Genomic DNA, 22,241 nt, shown 5'->3' on the forward strand with positions numbered 1-22,241 from the left:
GGCAAGTTGGAGGGATTCATTCACAGGTATAATTCTAGGTGTAACTATTCAGAAACCATCCTGTGAGACCTTTTGGAAGAAGGTACAATATAATCTTGTACTGAGTTATTATGATTAATATGGTTACTGCATAAACCTAACTAAATGGATAGTTTCAACCAGCATTCTCTTAGTGAACAATTCTTCCCAACTTCCTCTTCTCATGAAAGCCAAGAGTTGAATAATCTTCTGCCAGGTAACTGCTCCTTTTAGCACATCCTTCTTTAGAGAAGACAAAGGTCAAATGCCCAAAGAAATTCAAGACTTAATTAGAACTTACTGTTTTTCAAGGATTGCCCTTGCCATTTAACTTGTCCTGAATGGTTCTTAGGAGACTAGTGCAAAGCTTAAAATTCAGATTCCTTTTGAAAAATGAATATTCCTCCATTTGCTATAATTTGGATGCATTATAGGCAGCATACTAAAAACCTAGGTTTAGGATATCTCAGTATCAATCCCTACTATATCAACATTAAGGTAAATTTCCCTGGGAGCTAGTTTCACTGGCAAAGTTGCTGAGGATGTAGTTCAAATGTACCTCAGATAGCATCACAAACCTATTAATCTATATATATAAAAGGTTAATATGCAAAGTGTCCCCACAGTAGTTCAACCAGGAGATTGGAAGTTCTGTCGCTCACTATGACATGCACTGACCACCGGGGATGACACAGAATGAAAGAAGACCCCAGCCGAGAGCCAAAAGGAAAGCCCTGGCCAGCAGCCAGAAGGCCCAGATCAGCCCTGATTGCTGGCCAGGCCTAGGGATCCTACCCATGCATGAATTTTGTGCACCAGGCCTCTAGTTTAAAATAATTTTACAAATGGTAATATGGGACTTTTCCTATTTGCTTTATTTCTTCCAAATTTTTTATAATGTATGTGCATTAAACCTATACTTTTTAAAACTTAAAAATATATTAATAACTCACATTATTCTGGATTTGAAAATGGATTGCAGTATATCCCAATAAGAGACTTTGAGCTAAACTATAAAATTAATAACATGCCTATTGGGTATATTCTTTCCCATGATATGACTCCTGCAAAAGCAAGAGAAGTACATTTTAGCTCAAGAGTTAATTCACATAACTAAAATATCATGTAATATCTCTACATTTTATACAGTTCAGGGTATTTTATTTTTGGGGCATAGAATTCAGTGATTTTATTTACTTTAAAACCCTTATTTACTTCAACTAACCCTGAAAAAGACCTCAGGCATAGATTTCTTGCCAACATAGCTGTAAAAAATCCACCAATGGCTGGCCTCCACTGTTGCTAAATTACTGTAAATTACTCTTCAAGTTATTCTGTTTTTTTCAGGATTGAATAAAAATGTAATACATCTAACATTAAAAAAAAGAAATATGCAGAGTTAAAATAACTCTGAGCTACTTTCCAACTCAGTTACCTTTTTTCTTAACAATTTTTTAGGACAAGGTCCTCCAATATAATTTTTTTCTCATGAGCAACAAGGATATCTATACTAATAAAAGTGTAATATGCTAATTAGACTGGACATCTTCCGGATGCCCTTCTGGACGTCCTTCTGGACAAAGCTGCGATGACAGGGCCAAGGCAGAGGCAGTTAGGGGCGATCAGGTTGGCAGGGGAGAGCAGTTAGCGGGATCAGGCCAGCAGTGGAGAGCAGTTAGGGGGATTAGGCCAGCAAGGGAGAGCAGTTAGGGCAATCAGGCCGGCAGGGGAGAGCAGTTAGGGCAATCAGGCCGGCAGGGGAGAGCAGTTAGGGCGATCAGGCTGGCAGTTAGGGGTATCAGGCCAGCAGGAGAGAGCAGTTAGGAGCAGTTAGGGGTGATCAGGCAGTCAGGCAGAGGCAGTTAGGTGTGATCAGGAAGGCAGGGGAGCAGTTAGGGGCATCAGGCAGGCAGGCAGAGTGGTTAGGGGTGATCAGATAGGCAGGCAGGTGAGCAGTTAGGAGCCAGTGGTCCCGGATTGCGAGAAGGATGTCTGACTGCCAGTTTTTGGCCTGATCCCACAGGCATCGAGCTTAAACCGGCAGTTGGATATCCCCTGAGTGGTCCCAGATTGGAGAGGATTGGAGAGGGTGCAGACCGGGCTGAAGGACCCTGCCCTGTGCACGAATTTCATGCACCGGACCTCTAGTTTTAACATAATGAATGGTTCAACTACTACTATTGGCTATACTCTGTCCAAGTAAATAATTAAAAAGAGCACAGGTTTTTGCAGGAGGGAAAACTCTGTCTTCTCTGCATGGGGCAGAGGGAGGGGGCACCTATTCTTCTCAGCTCCGCATCTCACTTTCACTGAGTTCTCCTGACTCGAGTCTCTGGTAAGTATCCAAAGAGAGTCTGGCTTTCTGTTCATCTCTTATCAAACAGATGACTAGAAAGTAATACAATACGACAGTATTATCTTCATTTCCCACCCAAAAGAGGAAAACTTCACTGGTTTAAAATAAAATGTTATGCACTCAGCTTTGAAAGAAGACCCATTTAAGAATTATTTACCACTTAAAAGATATTTGGGGATCTTTTCCAAACTAGATTTTCCATTACATACTTCCAAATTCTCTATATAGTGAAACCCATCCTTAGAGCTCAGCTAACTTATACAGGCTCTAATGGCTCCCCCAGCCAGTATACGTAGCTACACAGTAACATTATCTCTTAGCCAAAACCGGTTTGGCTCAGTGGATAGAGCATCGGCCTGCGGACTGGAAGGTCCCAGGTTCGATTCCGGTCAAGGGCATGTACCTTGGTTGCGGGCACATCCCCAGTAGGGGGTGTGCAGGAGGCAGCTGATCGATGTTTCTCTCTCATCGATGTTTCTAGCTTTCTATCTCTCTCCCTTCCTCTCTGTAAAAAATCAATAAAATATATTTTTAAAAAAATATATTATCTCTTAGCCAATGGGAGCATCAAAGCAACATATGTGATAAAGGAAAGACAAAAGTCGGATGTAGACAACCCCTTTGAAAAGGCCTTTCAAAGTCCCTTTGAAAAATGAGTATTCCTCCATTTGCTATAATTTGAATACAGTATGGGCAGCATACTAAAAACCTAGGTTTAGGATAACTTAGTATCAACCCCTACTGTACCAACATTAAGGTAAATTTCCCTGGGAGCTAGTTTTACAGTAAATAGAGAAATCCATTCCTTTCTTCAAGTGATGGCCAGGCAGGATAAAGATATTTTCAGAATATCATATTTCAGAAGGCATAGCAGGCCACAGTATTTGGGAAGATTTGAGGATTTTGAGTCTCCACCACTTGCCTATTGAGTGATCTTGAACAAATTACTTAAAATTATTAAATTTTAATTCTTTCATCTTTAAAATGGGGTGATAATTTCTTATAAAATGATATTAAAAAAATTATGAGAATATATATTATTATGTAGCACAGACGTGGAATGGTAGGCCTAGTGTTTAGGAGAGAAGCAAAATGGGGGCCTCCAAAATGAGAAAAATGATTAGGTAAAAGTATTTGGTTTTTTAAAAGGAAAGTATTGAATTAGATATCTTGATTAAAGATAAGCTTAGTATTTATATTTCCTTACACTTTAATAAAATGCTATTGACACTTATGCTTACAGAAATGGCACCACCAACCTCTCACTGCTAGTCACTCAAAGGATTTTGGTCCACCTCTGGCTTCCTCCTCCCTCTCTGGACCGTCTGGTGCCCCATCCACACACAGATACTCAACCATTTTACTAAATTGGGCATGCCCTAATAAATTGAGGCTACCCATTTCTATGTCTGTTGTGTTTGTCTATTTTTCACCCATATCCTTTTAGTTTACATTTTTCTATGTTGTTCAGGGTACCATCAATCTCGCAGACCTGGGTAACTTTCCTAGTCTGTCGCGTGAAAAAAAAAAAAGTAGAAAATAAATTACAAATGCACAAGTGATAAAATTTTTAAAAACTATAATGTGTGACTCACAGGTATTCCCCTCTTTGATGTTCTCTTTATGGGGTGAAATTGATGCACAGCAAAGCACACCAGGTAAGTGCTCATGGGAACAGACTTCTGGAAAATTGTTCGATTCCATTTGTCATCCACTGACTCTTCTTTCTGTTGAAAACAAAAGATAATATTTTATTTATCAAAAGGTCAATCATGTCCAAAGAAAAATGACTGCTCTGAACTTGATTTTCTACTCAGAAGTCCTTTGTCAAAGCTTAGGGGTAAAATTTCTTTTTAGGGGTAAAATGGTGTTGTTGAAAAGGCTATAGGAAATTTTATTTTATTTTCATTACTGTGAAAGAGTGATTGAACTATACACTGTATAAAGCTTCTCAGGGAAATATAATTTTGGCTGTGATATAAACTGGACAGGAGTTAGTTATCTTTCAACATAAAGCACACAATCTTGACCATAATATTTTTTTAAATCTTTATTGTTGAAAGTATTCATATGTTCCCCTTTCTTCCCCCACTGACCATAATATTTGAGGAGATACCGTGATTTCTTAAAGAAGACAAGGCTAGTGTTCAAAGCCTTGCAGAGAGGAAGAACTAAGTAGGTATTAGCTGATTTGTGCATGTGCAGGAGGGCAATAGCTGTACCAGGCATAGCAGGATGTTGGGTTCTCTTTTTCATGTCTGGTTGTCTACAACACAGACCCAAGGGATGGTCACTAAAGTCACTGCCCCACTGTGGGAAGAGAGGATTCCATTGCTTGGTGCAACTACTGATCCCATCTGTCTGGTTTTCTCTCCACGCCAGCTTTGCTTCCCTCACCGCCAATCACCAGTCCTAATACTCCATCTATGAATACTTGCCCAACTCCTGCTACCCATTGTTTAAACATTCCCACTTGCCCTGCAGCCACACAGTAAGTCACAGGCCAGTGAGAAACTTTAAAAAGGGATTAAGCAAAGGAGGCTGAAGTAGAAATGATGTGTCGTTCACAAGGCAAGTGTGTGTACATATGTGCTTGTATGGGAGCATTGGAGCTCCAGGGAAGTAATATGCTCTGCAATAAAAACCTACTGGCGTTAGTTTTGATCTCCTAATGATTCAGAATAGTCTCTTCTTTCCAGCATTTCCAGAAGTATATTCTGCAAAAGTTAAAGGTCACATGGGGAGGTCTTCAGCAGAAGTTACTAAAGTTAGCATTCTTTTTTCTCCCACCTTCACCTTCCACCTTCCATGCCAAGACATTCTAATAACATTTTACTCTGATCCAGTCTTCTGCATTGGCATTTCAAACGTTAAGTTTATCCTGTCATCTTTCTTCTCCAATCAAACTCAATTGCTCAGGTGCCTGACACTGGAAGAAAAGTTGATAAACTAATTCACACTGGGGCATAGATAACTGGTGGCAGTTCACTTTTAATCCTCTTAAGATTTTGTTTGTTTTAGTTTGTTCTTGTGGTGTTTTTTTTGAGGAATATTTATGATAAAGACTTCTGGGAATTCAAAGGAAATGTATTCTGAAACCTCTAAATAAGCTATTAGAGCACATTTAATTTTAGAATTCAGTGGTGTTCTTTCATAGCAAATCAGATAATTTACCTGATATTTTAAACAGACTATATTCATAAACAAACAATTTTTCAAAAATACTCACCTCTACTGGCATATTTGAAAGTGCCTTATAGTCTTTGGGGTGGACGATAGATATTGTATAAGTTGCCTTTTTGTTGGGCTCATCAAAACAAGGGAAGGATTTCCTGGCATCTGTTGGTTCATGATCAGTGGCTGCTATGCTCCTTGGAAACAAACACACACAAACAAAATCCATGTTGTCTCTTCTGATAGCCCTTATGTTTCTACTCCCACAGAAAACAATCAACTGTGTAATTATATCCGTTACATTTCTTAAAATGAGTGTCCATCCACACTCAGGTGCCATAATTAAAAATATGTGAACTGTGGATGAGCAAAACCAAACCCATTTATGAGCTATCACTCTCTTCACCACAAAGTGGTCGAGCAACAAGTCGATAATCACAAAACCAACTCCGGGCTTGTCGGGAACTGGCCCTGTGAGCGGGAGCAGCTGTGTTCCGTCACAGAGCAGAGGAGCATGTCCCAGAGCCCCAGCTCCTGTCCCTGATGGCACATTCTTTCTTATTTATGTTACTCCAGGGACAAAGCCCAGTTTCATTTCCATGCAAAGGAAGGCTCTGAGCAATCTGCCAGGTGAAGCAACCTTTGGCCAAGTTTAAAGCCCATTTTTGAGAAGAGCATTTTTTATGGCTCTAACTTAGCATATGTTTACGTAAGCAAAAATGTTTACATATAATATTTCCATCACTTCAAAGTGGAAGTACTTTTTCTGAGCAATTGCTCAAAAAAAGAACAAAAAACAATAAATATATAATTTTTATGTGTAGTCATATCACAGTATGATAGTATTATTGTATTATTGATAGGAAGAGTAAGCAAAGTAAAAAATATAAAAGAAAGGACAAAAATGTTGGCTTATATTCATTAATAATTTGTGTAAGGAAAATACGTTGTTCTTTGAGATCCTCAGGGATTAAGGAAGGTATATCATAAAGATCACCAAGCTAAATTATTAGATCATTTATTCATCCAACAAATACACACACACACTTGCTAGGCATTATTCAATGTGCTGAGAAAATAACAATGACAAAATAAATAAATAGATATACAAATAGATAACTGAATAAGTAAATAAATAAATTAGGAGTATGATGGGAGCTCTATACAAAATAAAACAGGGAGTGACAGAGAATGATTCGGGAAAAGTGGTGAGCAGCATTAGGTATAGCAGTCAAGGACAATCTCTTAGAGTAAGTGATGGTTTGCTGAGATCTAAATGATGAGGGAAAACCAAGACAGGTGAAGATTAAGGAAAATGTGTTCTAGCAGAGGGTGTACAACCTCCAAGGTGGAGAATAACTTAATGTGGTTGAGAACCTGAAAGGTGTCCAGTGTGGCTGAAGTCTAGTGAACCAGAGAGAGACTGGGAAAAGGAGTTTCAAGAGCAGAGACCATAGTAAGGATCTGGATTTCATTTGGGTTCAAGGGTGTATTTTTTAAAATATATTTTTATTGATTTCAGAGAGGAAGGGAGAGGGAGGAAGAGATAGAAACATCAATGATGAGAGAGAATCATTGATTGGCTGCCTCCTGCACAACCCACACTGGGCATTGAGCCCACAACCTGGGCATATGCCCTGACCGGGAATCGAACCATGACCGCCTGGTTCATAGGTTGAAGCTCAAACACTGACGCACGCTGGCTGGGCAAGGGTGTATTATATACAGTAATTTACTTTAAAAATACTATGTCTTAGCCCTAGCTGGTTTGGCTTAGTGGATAGAGCAGTCGGCCTGCAGACTGAAGAGTCCCAGGTTCGATTCTGGTCAAGGGCACATGCCCCGGTTGCGGTTGTGGGCTCGATCCCCAGTAGGAGGCATGCAGGAGGCAGCCAGTCAATGATTCTCTTTCATCACTGATATTTCTCTCTCTCTCCCTCTCCCTTCCTCTCTGAAATCAATAAAAATATATTTTTTAAAAATACTATGTCATAGCTCAACATCCATCTATAAGAAATTAAAATATTTTTTAATTTCTTTTAAAAATCTCTCAGCATACAAAAATTACTTGATAAAAACTCAGCCAAGAAAACTAACCTATGTAAGAAATACAACCAGAAGTGTCTGTCTGGAGAGGCTGTTGACTCAGGGAGGGAACTTTCTGGGATGATTGGAAAAAATCTTTATCTTCATAGAAGTGTGGATGACAAAGATCATAATTCATTGAATTGTGCCTGTTAGATTTGTGCATTTGCTGTATACAAATTTCTCTAAAAATAACTGTTAATCAATATTGAGCTCTAGTAAGTAGTTTTGTGTTGTTGCAGGGTATGGGTTAGCAATTCAGGAACAACCTTCTCTATATGCTTGCTTGAGCCAGTAAAAAAAGTAGTGGAAAGCAGCTTTCTCACTGTTGGGGAAGAGAATTCTAAATTTGTAAAGGGGGAAGTTTAGAATATATAAATGCAGGTTTAGGATAAATTCAATGATTTTCATCTAGATAAGGTAGATAGATATAAAAATACACAGAGACATATGTTTCCTAGCTTTGTCTGCTGAGTAGGACTGGATGCATGACAAGCATGTAACAATGAACACAATTACCATATTTTTCCATGTATAAGATGCCCCCATGTATGACGCCCCCCAAAATTAAGAAATCAATATTTTAAACATTTTTCTGGTTTTCCCTCTTAAGGCCTTCTTCTTTTTCGGCATCTTAAGGAGTTGTTCTTCCTGTTTTCTCCAATGTCTGATCATACACTCAGTAGGAGGAGGTTTAAATTGTCTCTCTGTAGCTCTATTTCCATGCTCTTTTGCATGGCTGATTACATTCAGTTTGAATTTTGCAGAGTAAGACAATCGCTTACTGGTACTTATCTTTTTATTTTTTGACATTTTTATGGGCTCAGAAAGCTCGGGTCCCTGTTCCATCTGCGCACTCTCCACCTCCACCTCCAATTATGGCATCACCTGATATTAGTAACAATAAGGCTCATGATTGGAGGAAGCCTGTCTGACAAGGTATGGGCAGCTACGCACCCCCTTGGCTCCTCTTCGGCTGACTTCTGTGTATAAGATGCCCCTCAATTTTCAGTCTAATGATTTTAGAAAAAAATAACATCTTATACACGGAAAAATATGATAGTTCCCAGATGATCATTTTTAAATATCACTCTCCAGTCAAAGGAACCAGGACTCCTTAGAGAAATGGCTGATTCCAGTGCGGGGTCAAGAAAAGTCCAAAATAATCCGGGAGCATCTCAGTGTGCCAAAAAGTAAGAAAGTTCTCAAAGAATCATGGGAACAAGTAACAAAGACACAGGAGTCTGCTTGAGGGGACTACCACTAGCCAAATCTGGGAGAATTGGAACAGCAAAATAAACAATGGAATTATAACTCACTGAATGAAATAAAAATCCATGAATCCTTAGTCTGATAAAAATGAATGAATAGCTCTAGCCAGTTTGGCTCAGTGGATAAAGTGTTGGGCCACGGACTGAAGGGTCATGGTTTCAATTCTGGTCAAGAGCATATACCTAGGTTTTAGTCTCTATGCACTGCCCAGTCCCCTGTCAGGGCGCCTGCAGAAGGCAACCAATCTATGTGTCTCTCTCACATCGATATTTCTCTCTATCTCTCCCCCTCCCTTCCACTCTCTCTAAAAGTCAATAGAAAAATATCCTCAGGTGAGAAGTAACCAAAAATAAATATAAATATCCTATATAATAAAAGGGTAATATGCAAATAGATTGAAGGGCAGAACAACCAAACAACCAATCAAAGCATAATATACTAATGATATGCTAAGGCTACTCAACCGCTCACTATGATGTGCATTGACCACCAGGGGGCAGACAGTCAACTGGTCAAACAGTCACTATGACGTGCACTGACCACCAGAGGCAGATGCTCCGACTGGTAGGTTAGCTTGCTGCTGGGGCCCAGCCAATCGGGACTGAGCGAGATGGAAGAGACACAACCTGGAGCCCTCCTGCGGTCCCTCCCTGGCCCAATCATGCACTGGTGGGGTCCCTCAGCCTGGCCTTCCCTCTTGTAATCCGGGACCCCTTGGGGGATGTCAGAGAGCTGGTTTCAGCCTGATCCCACAGGCACCTCCCCTTGGGAAGGTGCCAGATGCAGGGCTCATGGCTGGTAAGCGCTGCTGCAGCAGCATGAGCGTCTCCCTATCTGGACTAATTGGGCGTGAGCCTGCAGTAAGCACAGTGAGGCTGGGATGAGTGGGAGTGGCAGGTAGGAGCTGCAAGCAGCATTGGACTGCAGGTTTCAGCCCGATCCCTGCAGGCCACCCAGAGGGACGCCACCCATGCACAAATTCGTGCACCAGCCCTCTAGTGTGTGTATATATATATTAGGTTGTGAAAGACAAAGGAAGACCAAGGGACTGTTTAGTTTAAAGGAGTCTAAAGAGGCATGACACTAAAAGCAATAATGGATCCGGACTGTGAAAAAATAGCTCAAAAGGACATTTTGTGGAGAAAACCAAGATGGCGGCATAGGTAAACACCTAAACTGCTGCCTCACACAACAATTTCAAAACTACAACTAAAAGACAAAACGGACATCATCCAGAACCACAGGAAAGCTGGCTGAGTAGAAATTCTACAACTAGAAGGAAAGAGAAAAGCACACTGAGACTCACAGGAGCTGCAGAAGGCAGAGGTACGGAGGCACGCACGAAGAGGGCTGGCAACTGAGTACGCGGCTGGCTTTTTCAAGTGGGAGGGAGACAAAAGCTCCCGACAGCTCTGAACTCCAGTTCCGGGTGAGACTCTGGGGACCCAGACTCATTCGGGGAGAAACCGGACTGTCTGGCAGCAGGCAAATTCAAGGGTTACTTTCTCTCAGAGGTGCTTGCAGTGATTACCGTGGGACACTGAGACATGGGGGCCTTTTAGGGGCAGGGCTGTTGGCTCTGCCCTGAGACTCCACCCCATCCAAGCTGAGCACAGAGGCTTTTGCAAGTCTTGTCTCATAAGGGTGTCTCCAGCACAGAAGTTCTTCCAGCGTAGACACAGCTGATCCTCACAGCCAATTGGCCTGGAGGTCAATTCCCCCCAATGATACCAACAACAATCAAGGCTTAACTACAACAAGACTGTGCACACAGCCCACAAAGGGGTGCACCAAGAGTGTCCACCTCAGGTAACTGGGGAGGCTGAGCCACTGGGCCCTATAGGACACCTAGCACACAAAGCCACTCTATCAACTCAAGGAAGCAGCCAAAATGCAGAGACAAAGAAATAGGTCACAAATGAAAGAAATGGAGGAAAGCAAACGACTGGATATAGAGTTCAAAACCACGGTTATAAGGTTTTTCAAGACTTTTCTAGAAAAGGCTGATAAATTTAGTGAGATCCTCGAGGATATGAAAAAGGACCAACTAGAAATTAAGCATACACTGACTGAAATAAAAAGTAATATACAGAGATCTAACAGCACACTAGAGGATCGCAAGAATCAAGTCAAAGATTTGAAATACAAAGAAGCAAAAAACACTCAACCAGAAAAGAAAAAAAAAAAAAGAATCCAAAAATATGAAAACGGTGTAAGGAGCCTCTGGGACTACTTCAAGCATACCAATATCCGAATTATGGGGGTGCCAGAAGAAGAGGGAGAGCAAGATACTGAAAACCTATTTGAAGAAATAATGACAGAAAACTTCCCCCACCTGGTGAAAGAAATAGACTTACAAGTCCAGGAAGTACAGAGAACCCCAAACAAAAGGAATCCAAAGAGGACCACACCAAGACACATCATAATTAAAATGCCAAGAGCAAAAGACAAAGAGAGAATATTAAAAGTAGCAAGAGAAAAACAGTTAGTTACCTACAAGGAAGTACCCACACGATTGTCAGCTGATTTCTCAACAGAAATTATGCAGGCCAGATGGGAGTGGCAAGAAATATTCAAAGTGCTGAATAGCAAGAACCTACAACCAAGATTACTCTACCTAGCAAAGCTATCATTTAGAATTGAAGGTCAGATAAAGAGCTTCACAGACAAGAAAAAGTTAAAGGAGTTCATCACCACCAAACCAGTATTATATGAAATGCTGAAGGGTATTCTTTAAGAAGAGGAAGAAGAAGAACAGGTAAAGATAAAAATTATGAACAACAAATACATATCTATCAACAAGTGAATCTAAAAATCAAGTGAATTAAAAATCTGATGAACAGAATAAACTGGTGAATATAATAGAGTCAGGGGCATAGAAAGGGAGTGCACTGACGATTCTCAGGGGGAAAGGGGTGTGGGGGGTGCGGGAAGAAACTGGACAAAAGTCATACACCTATGGATGAGGACAGTGCGGGGGGGTTAAGGCAGAGGGTGGGGTGGGAACTGGGTGGAGGGGAGCTATGGGGGAAAAAAGAGGAACAATTGTAATAATCTGAAAAGTAAAGATTTATTTAAAAAAAAAGAGGACATTTTGTTGTTAATTGATGAATTTGATTATGACTGTGGATTAGGTAATTATATTATATCAATATTAAATTTCCTGGTTTTGATAACTGCATTGTGGTTGTTGGAGAATGTTCATGTACTTAAGAAATATATACTGAATGCTGAGGTAAAGGGAAACAGTGTTTCAATATACTTGAGAGAGAGACATTGAAGGGGGAAGGGAGAGAGAGGAAATAGGACAAAATGTAAACCATTGGTGAGTCTGGGTAAAGTGTTCCTAGGAGTTCATTGTACTATTCATGTAACTTTTCTGTAAGTTTGAAATTATTTCAAAATAAAAATTTACTCAAAAAAGTCTCAGCCAAGAATTTATTCTTCAATAAGTAATTACTGATGAGTTTCCGTGATCATAATTTAACTAGTGCATTGAAATTTCTAACACCATACAGATTGCAGAGAATTGCAAATACACCAGGATTAAAGAAACCTGTACACCTTGCTGGGGTACTAAGGTTTTCTAGTAAGCTGCACCAAGCTCCAAACTCATGTTTTGTCAGCTGCCCCTTTCTTCTGGATTCTTCTGGCTTCTGATTTCTTCCAGAAGCAGAGGAAAAGGAAAAGTCACTCTGAAAGGATGTTGCAGCTTAGTATCACCTCAGAAATAAGCCAGCTAACTAATTTGGGAATATAAGTGTGTGTGTGTGTGTGTGTGTGTGTGTGTGTGTGTGGAAGGTGAGGGTGAGGAGGGAGTTGAATTACATGTTCCTAAGTAATAGCCGCGGGGTAGGTTTTAAACACTTTACCACTCTCTGCTCTATGCCCCAGCACCCAAGAGAGCGAAGAATTTTCAATCCTTTCCCCATCTCTCTTTAAAAGAGGTTGTGCTTGAAAATTCAGAGAACCTGTACTTTAAAAATGGAACATAATAGTGTCGGAAATGTCTCTGTGTGGTGTGTTTGCTGGTCCTGTCAGTGAATGTTAATCACGGCAAACCCATGCAGCTACAGTAATCTGGACATACATTGGTGTAAGTCAAGCGACACGAATTAACAAGAAGAGTTACAGAATACGCACTGTTATTTCTAAATTGTAGAACCAATATGATTTTATGGGGGAATTTCTCTTCTAAGAGTAAAACTTCCTAGATTCTAATTAGTCTTTAGCCCCTTATGTGTACTTGCACAAATTACAAAACCTACCATTCTCGGTGCCCTCATCTATGAAACCTGGTTACCAAAGCACATCGGGCTTCTTCATAGGACTGGGAGGAGACAGAAGGGCTAGGTCATGTGTAGTAATATATTTGAAACTCCCTTGAAATTTACATAATGGGATTAGGATACACCTCATTCTATTTTCTTAAATTCTGGAAAGCTAGCTATTCTTTTCTTTTCCTTCCTTCCTTCCTTCCTTCCTTCCTTCCTTCCTTCCTTCCTTCCTTCCTTCCTTCCTTCTTTCCTTCCTTTCTTTCTCATATAGTATATGCAACTTTAATCAACCAAAAGACAAAGTCCCAAATGTATTTGTCACTTCTTGGTGGAGACACCAACACTTCATTCACATATCTTACAAAAAATGACATTCTAGGATTGACAACACTGTGAATCCAGCATTCAGACCATGTAGGCTCCACTCGATTGGTTAAGATCCTTCCATCCTGTGACCACACCGATGCCTAGGCCCCCAAAACAGCTTTGCACAGAGTGCTCCAAAGTCAAGGCCTGTAAACCAACCCGAGATCAGGAAGCAGAGTCTCAACCAGGGTGCCATGGTAGGTCCAGGCTTAGGTGAGCCTGACTATGCTTTATGATGTAGCACCTTCCACAACCAATAGACTTCAAAATTCATTCAGACACCAATATCTGTACTAGAACACAATTAATTTTTTAAAATTTGTGTGTAAATACTATAAGTGATATAACAATTTTTAAAAATAACATTTTTCTCACGAACTCCTGTATGACTCAATAGCTCCTATTTAAATATGCTAAATTCACCTGGCTGGCATGGCTCGGTGTTAACCTATGAACCAGTAGGTCACAGTTCAATTCCCGGTCAGGGCATATGCCTGCGTTGTGGGCCATGCAGGAGGCAGCCAATCAATGATTCTCTCTCAACATTGATGTTTTCTATCTCTCTCTCCCTATCCCTTCCTCTCTGAAATCAATTATATATATATATATATGTTAAATTCCATCCAAAGTTACTAAAGTTTTGTATATATATGCAAATTTGAAAAGGAGGTATATGAGAGAGCAGTACAAAACAATTTTAGATCACAACTTCTTTGGGGAGGTTTTATTCAGTGATTAAACTTTTCCTTTTTAAAATCAGCTGAATTGTGTTGCTAATTAATGTGGAAAGCCTGGCTAATAGCACAGTACGTTCAAAAGTGACTGCTGGGTCTGTTCTGAATAATTACCACGCCAGGCAAAGGCGCTGAGGTAAACCACTTTTCCCTGGGGGCATTGCTGTGCTATGTTAATAAGCCTTTTTCCAGGCCCAGCACATTAAAAATATAATTCTATGTAGCTTATTAATTTATAAAAGAGCAGACTACCCCTCTGACTTCTCTCTGAGTAAGTCACATCAAGGTGACTTTAGAGAAAGCTGGAGAGAAGAGGAGGTGATGATGCAATTCACTCTGAATCAACTTAAAAAACACACAAAACCCACTACTATCCCATAAATCATCTGGCAGACTATTTCCAGTGAAGACTCTCAGGCTATATTCAGCAATTTGATAACTTAATCCAGCAAAATAAATAGCAAGGTCTAGGTAAAATCCTTAAACAAAAGGCTTCTGACACAAATGGGGCAGCCACAGTTGCCACGTGTCAGTGCAGACCAAAGCTAGTGCTCCGCTTGTAAGAAGGGAAGTTGATCCGTGCAAGACAGCCCATCCCGCTTACTCAGATTCCAACATGCTTTTGGTGGTTTGAATGAGAGCGTTAATTATTTGCCTTTTTCTTCCAATTATCTTCCCCTATATAGAAGACGTGCAAGGTCAAGTGAAATCTTTTTTGTTTCCTTGCTCCTAAAATAAATTACTAAGCTTCCTGCAACAAGTAAACAAGACCAAAAAAATAAATTCTTTATTGATAATGGATATGCTGATAGCTCGACATATCCATCTAAGAATATAATGAATAAACTGACCCACCCATGCACGCATGTGGGAATATACCACACACACTGGCCTAAGACCATCCCACTGATTTCCTTTTCTACCACATTTCCACTTAACTCCTAAATCTTTATCAGAAGCCTTCACCTTGTGTTGCAGACGTATTTATTCAAATGCCTCCTAGACATGCCTTCCTAGATGTCTGACAGGCATTCAACACATCTGACACTGAACTGAAGACCTTCCCTTCTCAATCTGGTTCTTCTCTTCTATTTCCAATTAAAGTGTGGCTCTTACTCAGATCAGGTATCTGGGGCATCCTAAGCCCATAAGTTTACCTTAACCCTCTGCATAGTCAGTTTGTAAATCCTGATTCCTTCCCTCCAAACTGCCTTCTCCATTGTGTCATCTTCTGTCCGTCTTGAAGCCACTGTCCTACCTGACCTTCACATCTTTCCTGGGTCATTACACTGTCTCTCGTATACCCATGTATGGATTTGGCTCTTTCCTTCACCATCCACTTCTAAATGGTCACCAGCTAATTTTTCCTTCATAATGCCTTTCATCAGCTATCCTTCCTTTTCTTTCTCATGGGTTTTCCAGAGCTACCTCTAGCTAACCTCTTCCTATAAACCTCTCCCACAAACTAATTTTGTCCCCACTCTGCTCTTCTGACTTGGCGCCTTTCCTTGTTACTTGCTTTTACCTTCTCAGTTTGCCTATTAAAATCCCACCATAATGTTAAAGTCCGTGTCAATCCTACCGATGTTATGAAGATGATCCAGAAAACTCAAACTAGAAACCATCTGTCCTCCTTTTAAATTCTTGTAATTTCTATCAATTCCAATAATCGCAGTCCTTAAAGTATAAAGACTGTGTTCCTAAATTTAAAAAGAAAATATATACCAATTCCACTTCCCTTCAACAAGATGGGCAGAAAAGAAACAAGGGCCCTAACTGGTTTGGCTCAGTGGATAGAGCGTCGGCCTGCGGACTCAAGGGTCCCAGGTTCGATTCCCGTCAAGGGCATGTACCTTGGTTGCAGGCACATCCCCAGTAGGGGGTGTGCAGGAGGCAGCTGAATCGATGTTTCTCTCTCATCGATGTTTCTAACTCTCCATCCCTCTCCCTTCCTCTCTGTAAAAAAAAATCAATAAAATATATTTTAGAAAAAGAAAAAAAAAAAAAGAAACAAGGGAAGTTTTCCACCCTGATTTGTAAGGTAGAGATGTCATTGGTGGAAGCTGGACTCCTTCATGGAAAAGGCGCCGTAGCCATGCGGCCTGGCCCAGCTTGTGCCAGAGGACATTCGGAGTGGCAAAGCCATCTATGCACTCAGTAATATTTGAGTGTTCAGTGTACGCCAGACAGGGAACAAGAGAGACTTGGCTTACTCTCAGAGACCCACAAAGAGTCCACAGTCACATACGGTAGGGAAACTACAACTCTGGCAGTCTCTGGAAATTCAGAATGGACACTGTCAGATCACACAAGAAATCATATTGTATTTAATGTTATTGCCCAAACTAATGTGGCCACAGTATCCCTCCCCTACTTTTGTCCTGGCAAAATCTATTGCTATCCCATGCAGCTAGAGCTCTGTGCAACACACTTTGGGAAATGCTGTGTAAGATTAGTTTAAATGCCGAGAAAGAAATGCTCCACTTGGGAGAGAAAAAAAATATTGTTATACACTCTGGAGATTTGAGTAGAGGGGACTCTGTCTGGGAAAAGAACAACTGAAAAGAGTGTGGGGGTTTGGGTGGTGTGGGCAGGGAAACATTTCAAAAGTTTCAATCCTTTTAAGTGCTTTTTCTCAGACCTTAAGAGAGTAGTAGGAAAAGAGACTTTTAAATTTTCCACACTTTCTCCTCCTAAGCCTCACTGCAAGTCTGTCCCCAGCAAGGTGACAGCTTGACAGGGAACTCTCAGCTGGCTCACCCTTCTTCTACAACTCTCCTTTACCTTAGCATTTTGAGGGAAAGAAGCTACTGAGTTCAGTCATGCTTAGTTTGCATCATGGCTGCAACAATAATCTCCCAATCTGCTTATACCCAATCCTGGAGTTTAATTTTACGTTAAGGCAAAAAAGTCAGAGAATATGATTTTGATTGCATCAAGTGTATTACTACAGTGGTACTTTAAATTGCATGAGCTTCGAATATGACAAAGCTCACTCTATAATGTGAAAGCATGGTGTTGCTCCAGTGAATTCACTCTTGCCATCCTTATATGGACAGTCATGGGAAACCCTAGAGGCCTGCATTGTCCAACGGCTTGAAAGAAATGCATTTTTTCCTCATATGTCTGAGATATTTCCTAACAAGCCAAACCAAAAGTATTCCATTGAGCCTAAATGAAGGTATTGAGTATGTGCCAGGACTATTCCAAAGCGTGTTTGCAGTGCACAACTGGCAGCATCCTGTGTAATACGAGAGCCTCAAAAGCTACCAATGAAAACAAACTCGGGAAGACCAGTCTTCCCTGAGAACCTAGCAGCACAGGCCTTCCTCACCAACCTTGCTCGTGGCAGAGTATTTGCTGCCCAACAATTACGACAGCTGAGTTTCCGAATGTCAGCTCTCACATATATATTTTATGGTAAAATTAACTGGTGCGGTAACATAATCCAAAGAATCAGAGTAAGTAATATATATTTTAGTATATAGTGTGGGTTTTTAAAAAATATATATTTATATTGATTTCAGAGAGGAAGGGAGAGAAACACCAATGATAAGAGAGAATCATTGATCAGCTACCTCCTGCATGCCCCCCACTGGGGATCGAGCCCGCAACCCAGGCATGTGCCCCTGATCAGAATTGATCCCAGGACCCCTCAGTCTGCAAGGCGACTCTATCCACAGTGTGTGTGTTTTTAATTTATGAAGTATGTAACAGAAATTTATTAATGGAACCTTGTTTCATATTTTTTGGCCTTCCTATAGTATATAGAATTTTAATGAAATATTTTGATGGCTTTACTTGGATGAAATTTCTATTTATTTTCACAACCTAAGAAGCAGTTTTAAAGTCTGAGAAATAGTAATTTTAAAGCTTTGACTCACTTTACACTAATGAATTTTTAGAATCTCTTGAAGGCGGATATTCTTCAGAATAGTATGCCTTTTCCTCCACCAAAGTGCAAACACTTTAGAAAATTATGTTACTGTTAGTGTGTCTTAGAAAGTAGGTACTTTCATGCATTGTTGGTGGAAATGTAATTTGGGACATACTTTTTGAAATTTGGTTTGGAGACACATATACATACACATGTACATGCACATGTCATATATATATATGTGTGTCATATCTACACTAATAAAAGAGTAACATGCTAATCGACCATACCTTCGTGACACTCACCAGCCAATCAGGAGTATGCAAATCAACCCAACAAAGATGGTGGGTTAATTTGCATACACAGGCACCGAGTGGCTGGGGGTGGGGCAGGATGCTTGCATCGTTGCCATGGCAACCACTCAGGCATTCCACACCACCCCAGCCTCTCCGGGCCTCTGGGCAGCGTGGGAAGATGGAAAGGCGGCTCTGGGCCTGAGCAGAAAGGCAGCTCTGGCCAGAGTGAAGCGGTGCCGGCAGCCAGGGGAAGGAAGGCCCATTCTTGCACGAATCTTTGTACATAGGGCCTCTAGTATACATAAATGTGTATATATACACATGTGCATGCATTTATACATATGTAGTTTGGACCATTTTCCTAAAGAAATCTTAGAAAATGCTATACATTATTATAGAGATGTTCATTAATTACATTTTTATAGGTATTTATAGGTAAAACATAGGAGCAACTTAAATGCTCAGTTTTAATGGAACAATTGAATAAATTATATTCATATAATGAACTACCATGTATCCATTAAATCATACAGAAGAATAGCAAATGACATGTTAAAGTGTTGATATACCCTAAAAGCATGTTGCACAACGCTATGCACAGCATAATAATGCCATGTTTATGTGTCCAGAAAAAAATGCTAAAAGAATATTGGCCTAAATATTAACAATGACTATACTTGAGTGATGGACTTATAAATGGTTTATATTTTCCTGTAAAATGTTCCCTGTCTTCCAAGTTTTCTGTGGCAATGTGTACTTACACTTATGTTCTTTTCTGACTTTTTTATAGTAATAAAATTCTGGAAACAACTCAAATGTCCATCAGGGAATTGGTTTTAAAAAATAGTGCATTCGTGCAGGGGAATATTATACAATTTAAAAAATCTGACTCTTAAAAATATTTAAGAATGAATGGGAAATGCTTATAATATGTTAAGTTAAAAAGGTATATAGATGGATTGCCATTTTGTTCGCCTAGAAAAATATTAGAATTACATTAACATGTTAATGGAGTTACCACTGAATGGTAAAAGTGTTTATTGGTTCTTTTGATTTTCCTTTTTAATAATTTTCTATGCATTCAACATTTGTAATTTTTATAAACAGAAAAATGTAAACAATAAAGACGTTTGCTTACTATTGATATTAAGATACGTCATCTATAGGAGCATGTTCCCTTCACACTGGCATTTCTACTCAATGTATCAGTGTACTACACATTAAGATAGGGATATTTAAATTTTTTATTTTAGTACTTGTGTCTCTCTGACAAACAGGAAGAATTTGGGGCAAAATGTTCACTTTGCTCTATAAGATGTTTAAAACAACATGGGAAAGGGATGTACAGTGAGCTGGCCCCAGATTCACATTTCTGAACTGTGATACTACGGTTTCTTAATCATTTACCTGTTCAGAATCTAAGTAAGCAAAGGTCAACGCAGTTTCAAGTTCAGTGACACTTCAGGTGTAGCCTTTCTCCTTGATACAAGGGCCACACCCACAGTGTGAAGGCTTTTTAAGATCATTGAGTTTATACCTTTAGTACAACTCTAGTGGCAGTCTCTGATTGATTGTCAAGGCAAGTAACATCTTTGGCCCTGACCGGTTTGGCTCAATGGATATAGCATCAGCCTGCTGACTGAAGGGTCCTAGGTTCAATTCGTCAAGGGCATGCACCTTGGTTGCGGGCACAACCCCAGTAGGGGGTGTGCAGGAGGCAGCTGATCGATGTTTCTCTCTCATTGATATTTCTAACTCTCTATCCCTCTCCCTTCCTCTCTGTAAAAAAATCAACAAAACATATATTCTTAAAAAAATAACATCTTTGTTGGACTCAGGAAATGAAATTGTGTACACACACACACACACACACACACACACACACTTGGAAGACTGGGGAAGAAAATGTTTTCATGTCCTTAATTATATATCTTTAATATTGCAAAAAGCTTATAAGGCATTACCATCCATATTGCATTATGGGCAATAAGTCCAAAGATTTATCTATGCCACTGAAGTGTGGACTCAGTATTTATTGAAAGCTTATCTGTAAATTATTCTGGCTAAATGAGATAGATAAAGGACACAGTCCTGTCTTCATTCCTAGATGGAGTTACAAAGACAACTCCATGAATTTTACATACTCTCTCAATGTCTTTTCTCTAGTAAAATAGTCAAAATTATAACGGACATGTACAGACTTTCACTTAAATTGAGTGTAATAGCATTTTAAAGGTTCAGTTTAAAACAATCGCCCTGGGGCCCAAGAATATCACCAGTGCAATTTGCCAAGTACATGTATTTCAAAAATCTGAGTTAGTTTATACTTAAATATGAAGGATACGGCGCTGGCCGGCGTGGCTCAGTGACTAGAGCGTCGGCGGGAGAACAAGGGCCGTGGGTTCGATTCAGGTCAAGAGCAGGTACCTGGGTTTTGGGTTCCCCTCCCAGAACGGGGCACGTTCAGGAGGCAATTTATTAATGTGGCGGCTCTCACATCGATGTTTCTCTCTCTTCTCTCCTCCCCGCCTCCCTTCCACTTTCTCTAAAATCAGTGGGGGGGGGGGGGGGGGGAATCCTCCAGTGAGGTTTAACAAAAGTAAATAAAAATAAAAAGGATACGGTTTAGCATAGAATGATTTTTTTTTCCCAAAGGAACAAAAGACTTACACTGATTTTTCTTTTTTTACACTCTGTGCAGCTCACTCAAAACTTTCAAATGTGGTGATTATGAACCTACACCAGGGCAAGACTTGGTGCTTCCCCGAAAAACAGGCAGTCCTGACGTCAAGGATTACATCAGAGACCAACCAACTAGTTAAAAGGTGGAAAGCGAAAAAGAAAGAAACGGAAAGCAAGCATGTGCGTTTAGGGGAAATAGAGCAAAAACATAAAATTAAAAATAAAATCAGTATTTACTTGGTCTGTCCGTTCTCCACGTAGGTCGTCCTATAAAAGCCCACGAGCGAGCCGTTCAGCTGGCCGGCGAACGCCAGGCTCAGGCGGTAGAAGGGGCCCTGGCCGCCGTTGGCGGGGAGCTCCTCCTCGGCCTCCACCACCACGTACTCCTGCGGTCGGTACTCGAAGCAGCGCCGCACTCGCACCGGCGCCCCCGACGGCCGCGTCAGCACGGGCAGCCGGCTGACCTTGGTCTCGCGGAGGTGCAGCCACAGGTGCCGCGTGGGCGCGCTCACGTTGATGGAGATGCTCACGGTGCCCGTGTACGTGTCCTCCTCCAGCAGCGGCTTCACCTCCAGGTCGTAGTGCACCGGGCTGACCGAGTCCGGCAGCCTGAAGTTCCTCCAGCCCCCGCTGGCATCGTCGCTGGCGGGGCAGGCCCCCTGGTCCTCGGGGGGGCTCGCGGTGGGAGGAGTGGGGGTGGAGGCGTTTTCCGCGGGGTCACACGATCTGGTCAAGCCAACAGCAAGTCCTACTATCAACCCTACACCCACCACCACCGCGCAGATCACCGCCACATGTTTCCCTCGAATGCAGTATCTCTTGGAGTCGTCCGCCTCCGCAAAGTTCATTGTTGTTTCCAAAGTCAAATGCTGCTTCTGGGGAGGATGTTCCAGTGAACTGACAGACGGACGTCGCAGACTTCCTTTTTTAAATGGGAAGGAATGCCCTGGTTTGGGCAGCCTGTTTTCGCTTCCCCCACACCTCTCTCTCTCCTCTCCGGCTTCTTCTCTCCCTGCACGTTTCCCCCAGCCACTCAAGGGTGAATGCCGAGGCGGGGGTGGGGTGGAAGAGGAGCTGAGCGGGAGGGAGAGGACTGTCGAGAGA

At 41.0% G+C, this 22,241-nt stretch overlaps 1 protein-coding gene across 1 annotated transcript in view; it reads right to left on the reverse strand.

The window, feature by feature from the left end:
- Positions 1-22,145, reverse strand: part of ENPEP (glutamyl aminopeptidase) — an 86,131-nt gene extending 63,986 nt beyond the window's left edge. Inside the window, exons 1-3 of the mRNA XM_079774382.1 lie at positions 21,375-22,145; positions 5,604-5,745; positions 3,970-4,101 (exon numbers count right to left, since the gene is read on the reverse strand). Of these exons, the coding sequence (XP_079630508.1) occupies positions 3,970-4,101; positions 5,604-5,745; positions 21,375-21,985 (885 nt within the window). The 5' untranslated portion in view covers positions 21,986-22,145. The remainder of the gene's footprint in view (positions 1-3,969; positions 4,102-5,603; positions 5,746-21,374) is intronic.
- Between the last annotated feature and the right edge of the window lie 96 nt (positions 22,146-22,241).

The sequence above is a fragment of the Cnephaeus nilssonii genome (genome assembly GCF_951640355.1).
Source record: "Cnephaeus nilssonii genome assembly, chromosome: 1".
Lineage (NCBI taxonomy): Eukaryota > Metazoa > Chordata > Mammalia > Chiroptera > Vespertilionidae > Cnephaeus > Cnephaeus nilssonii.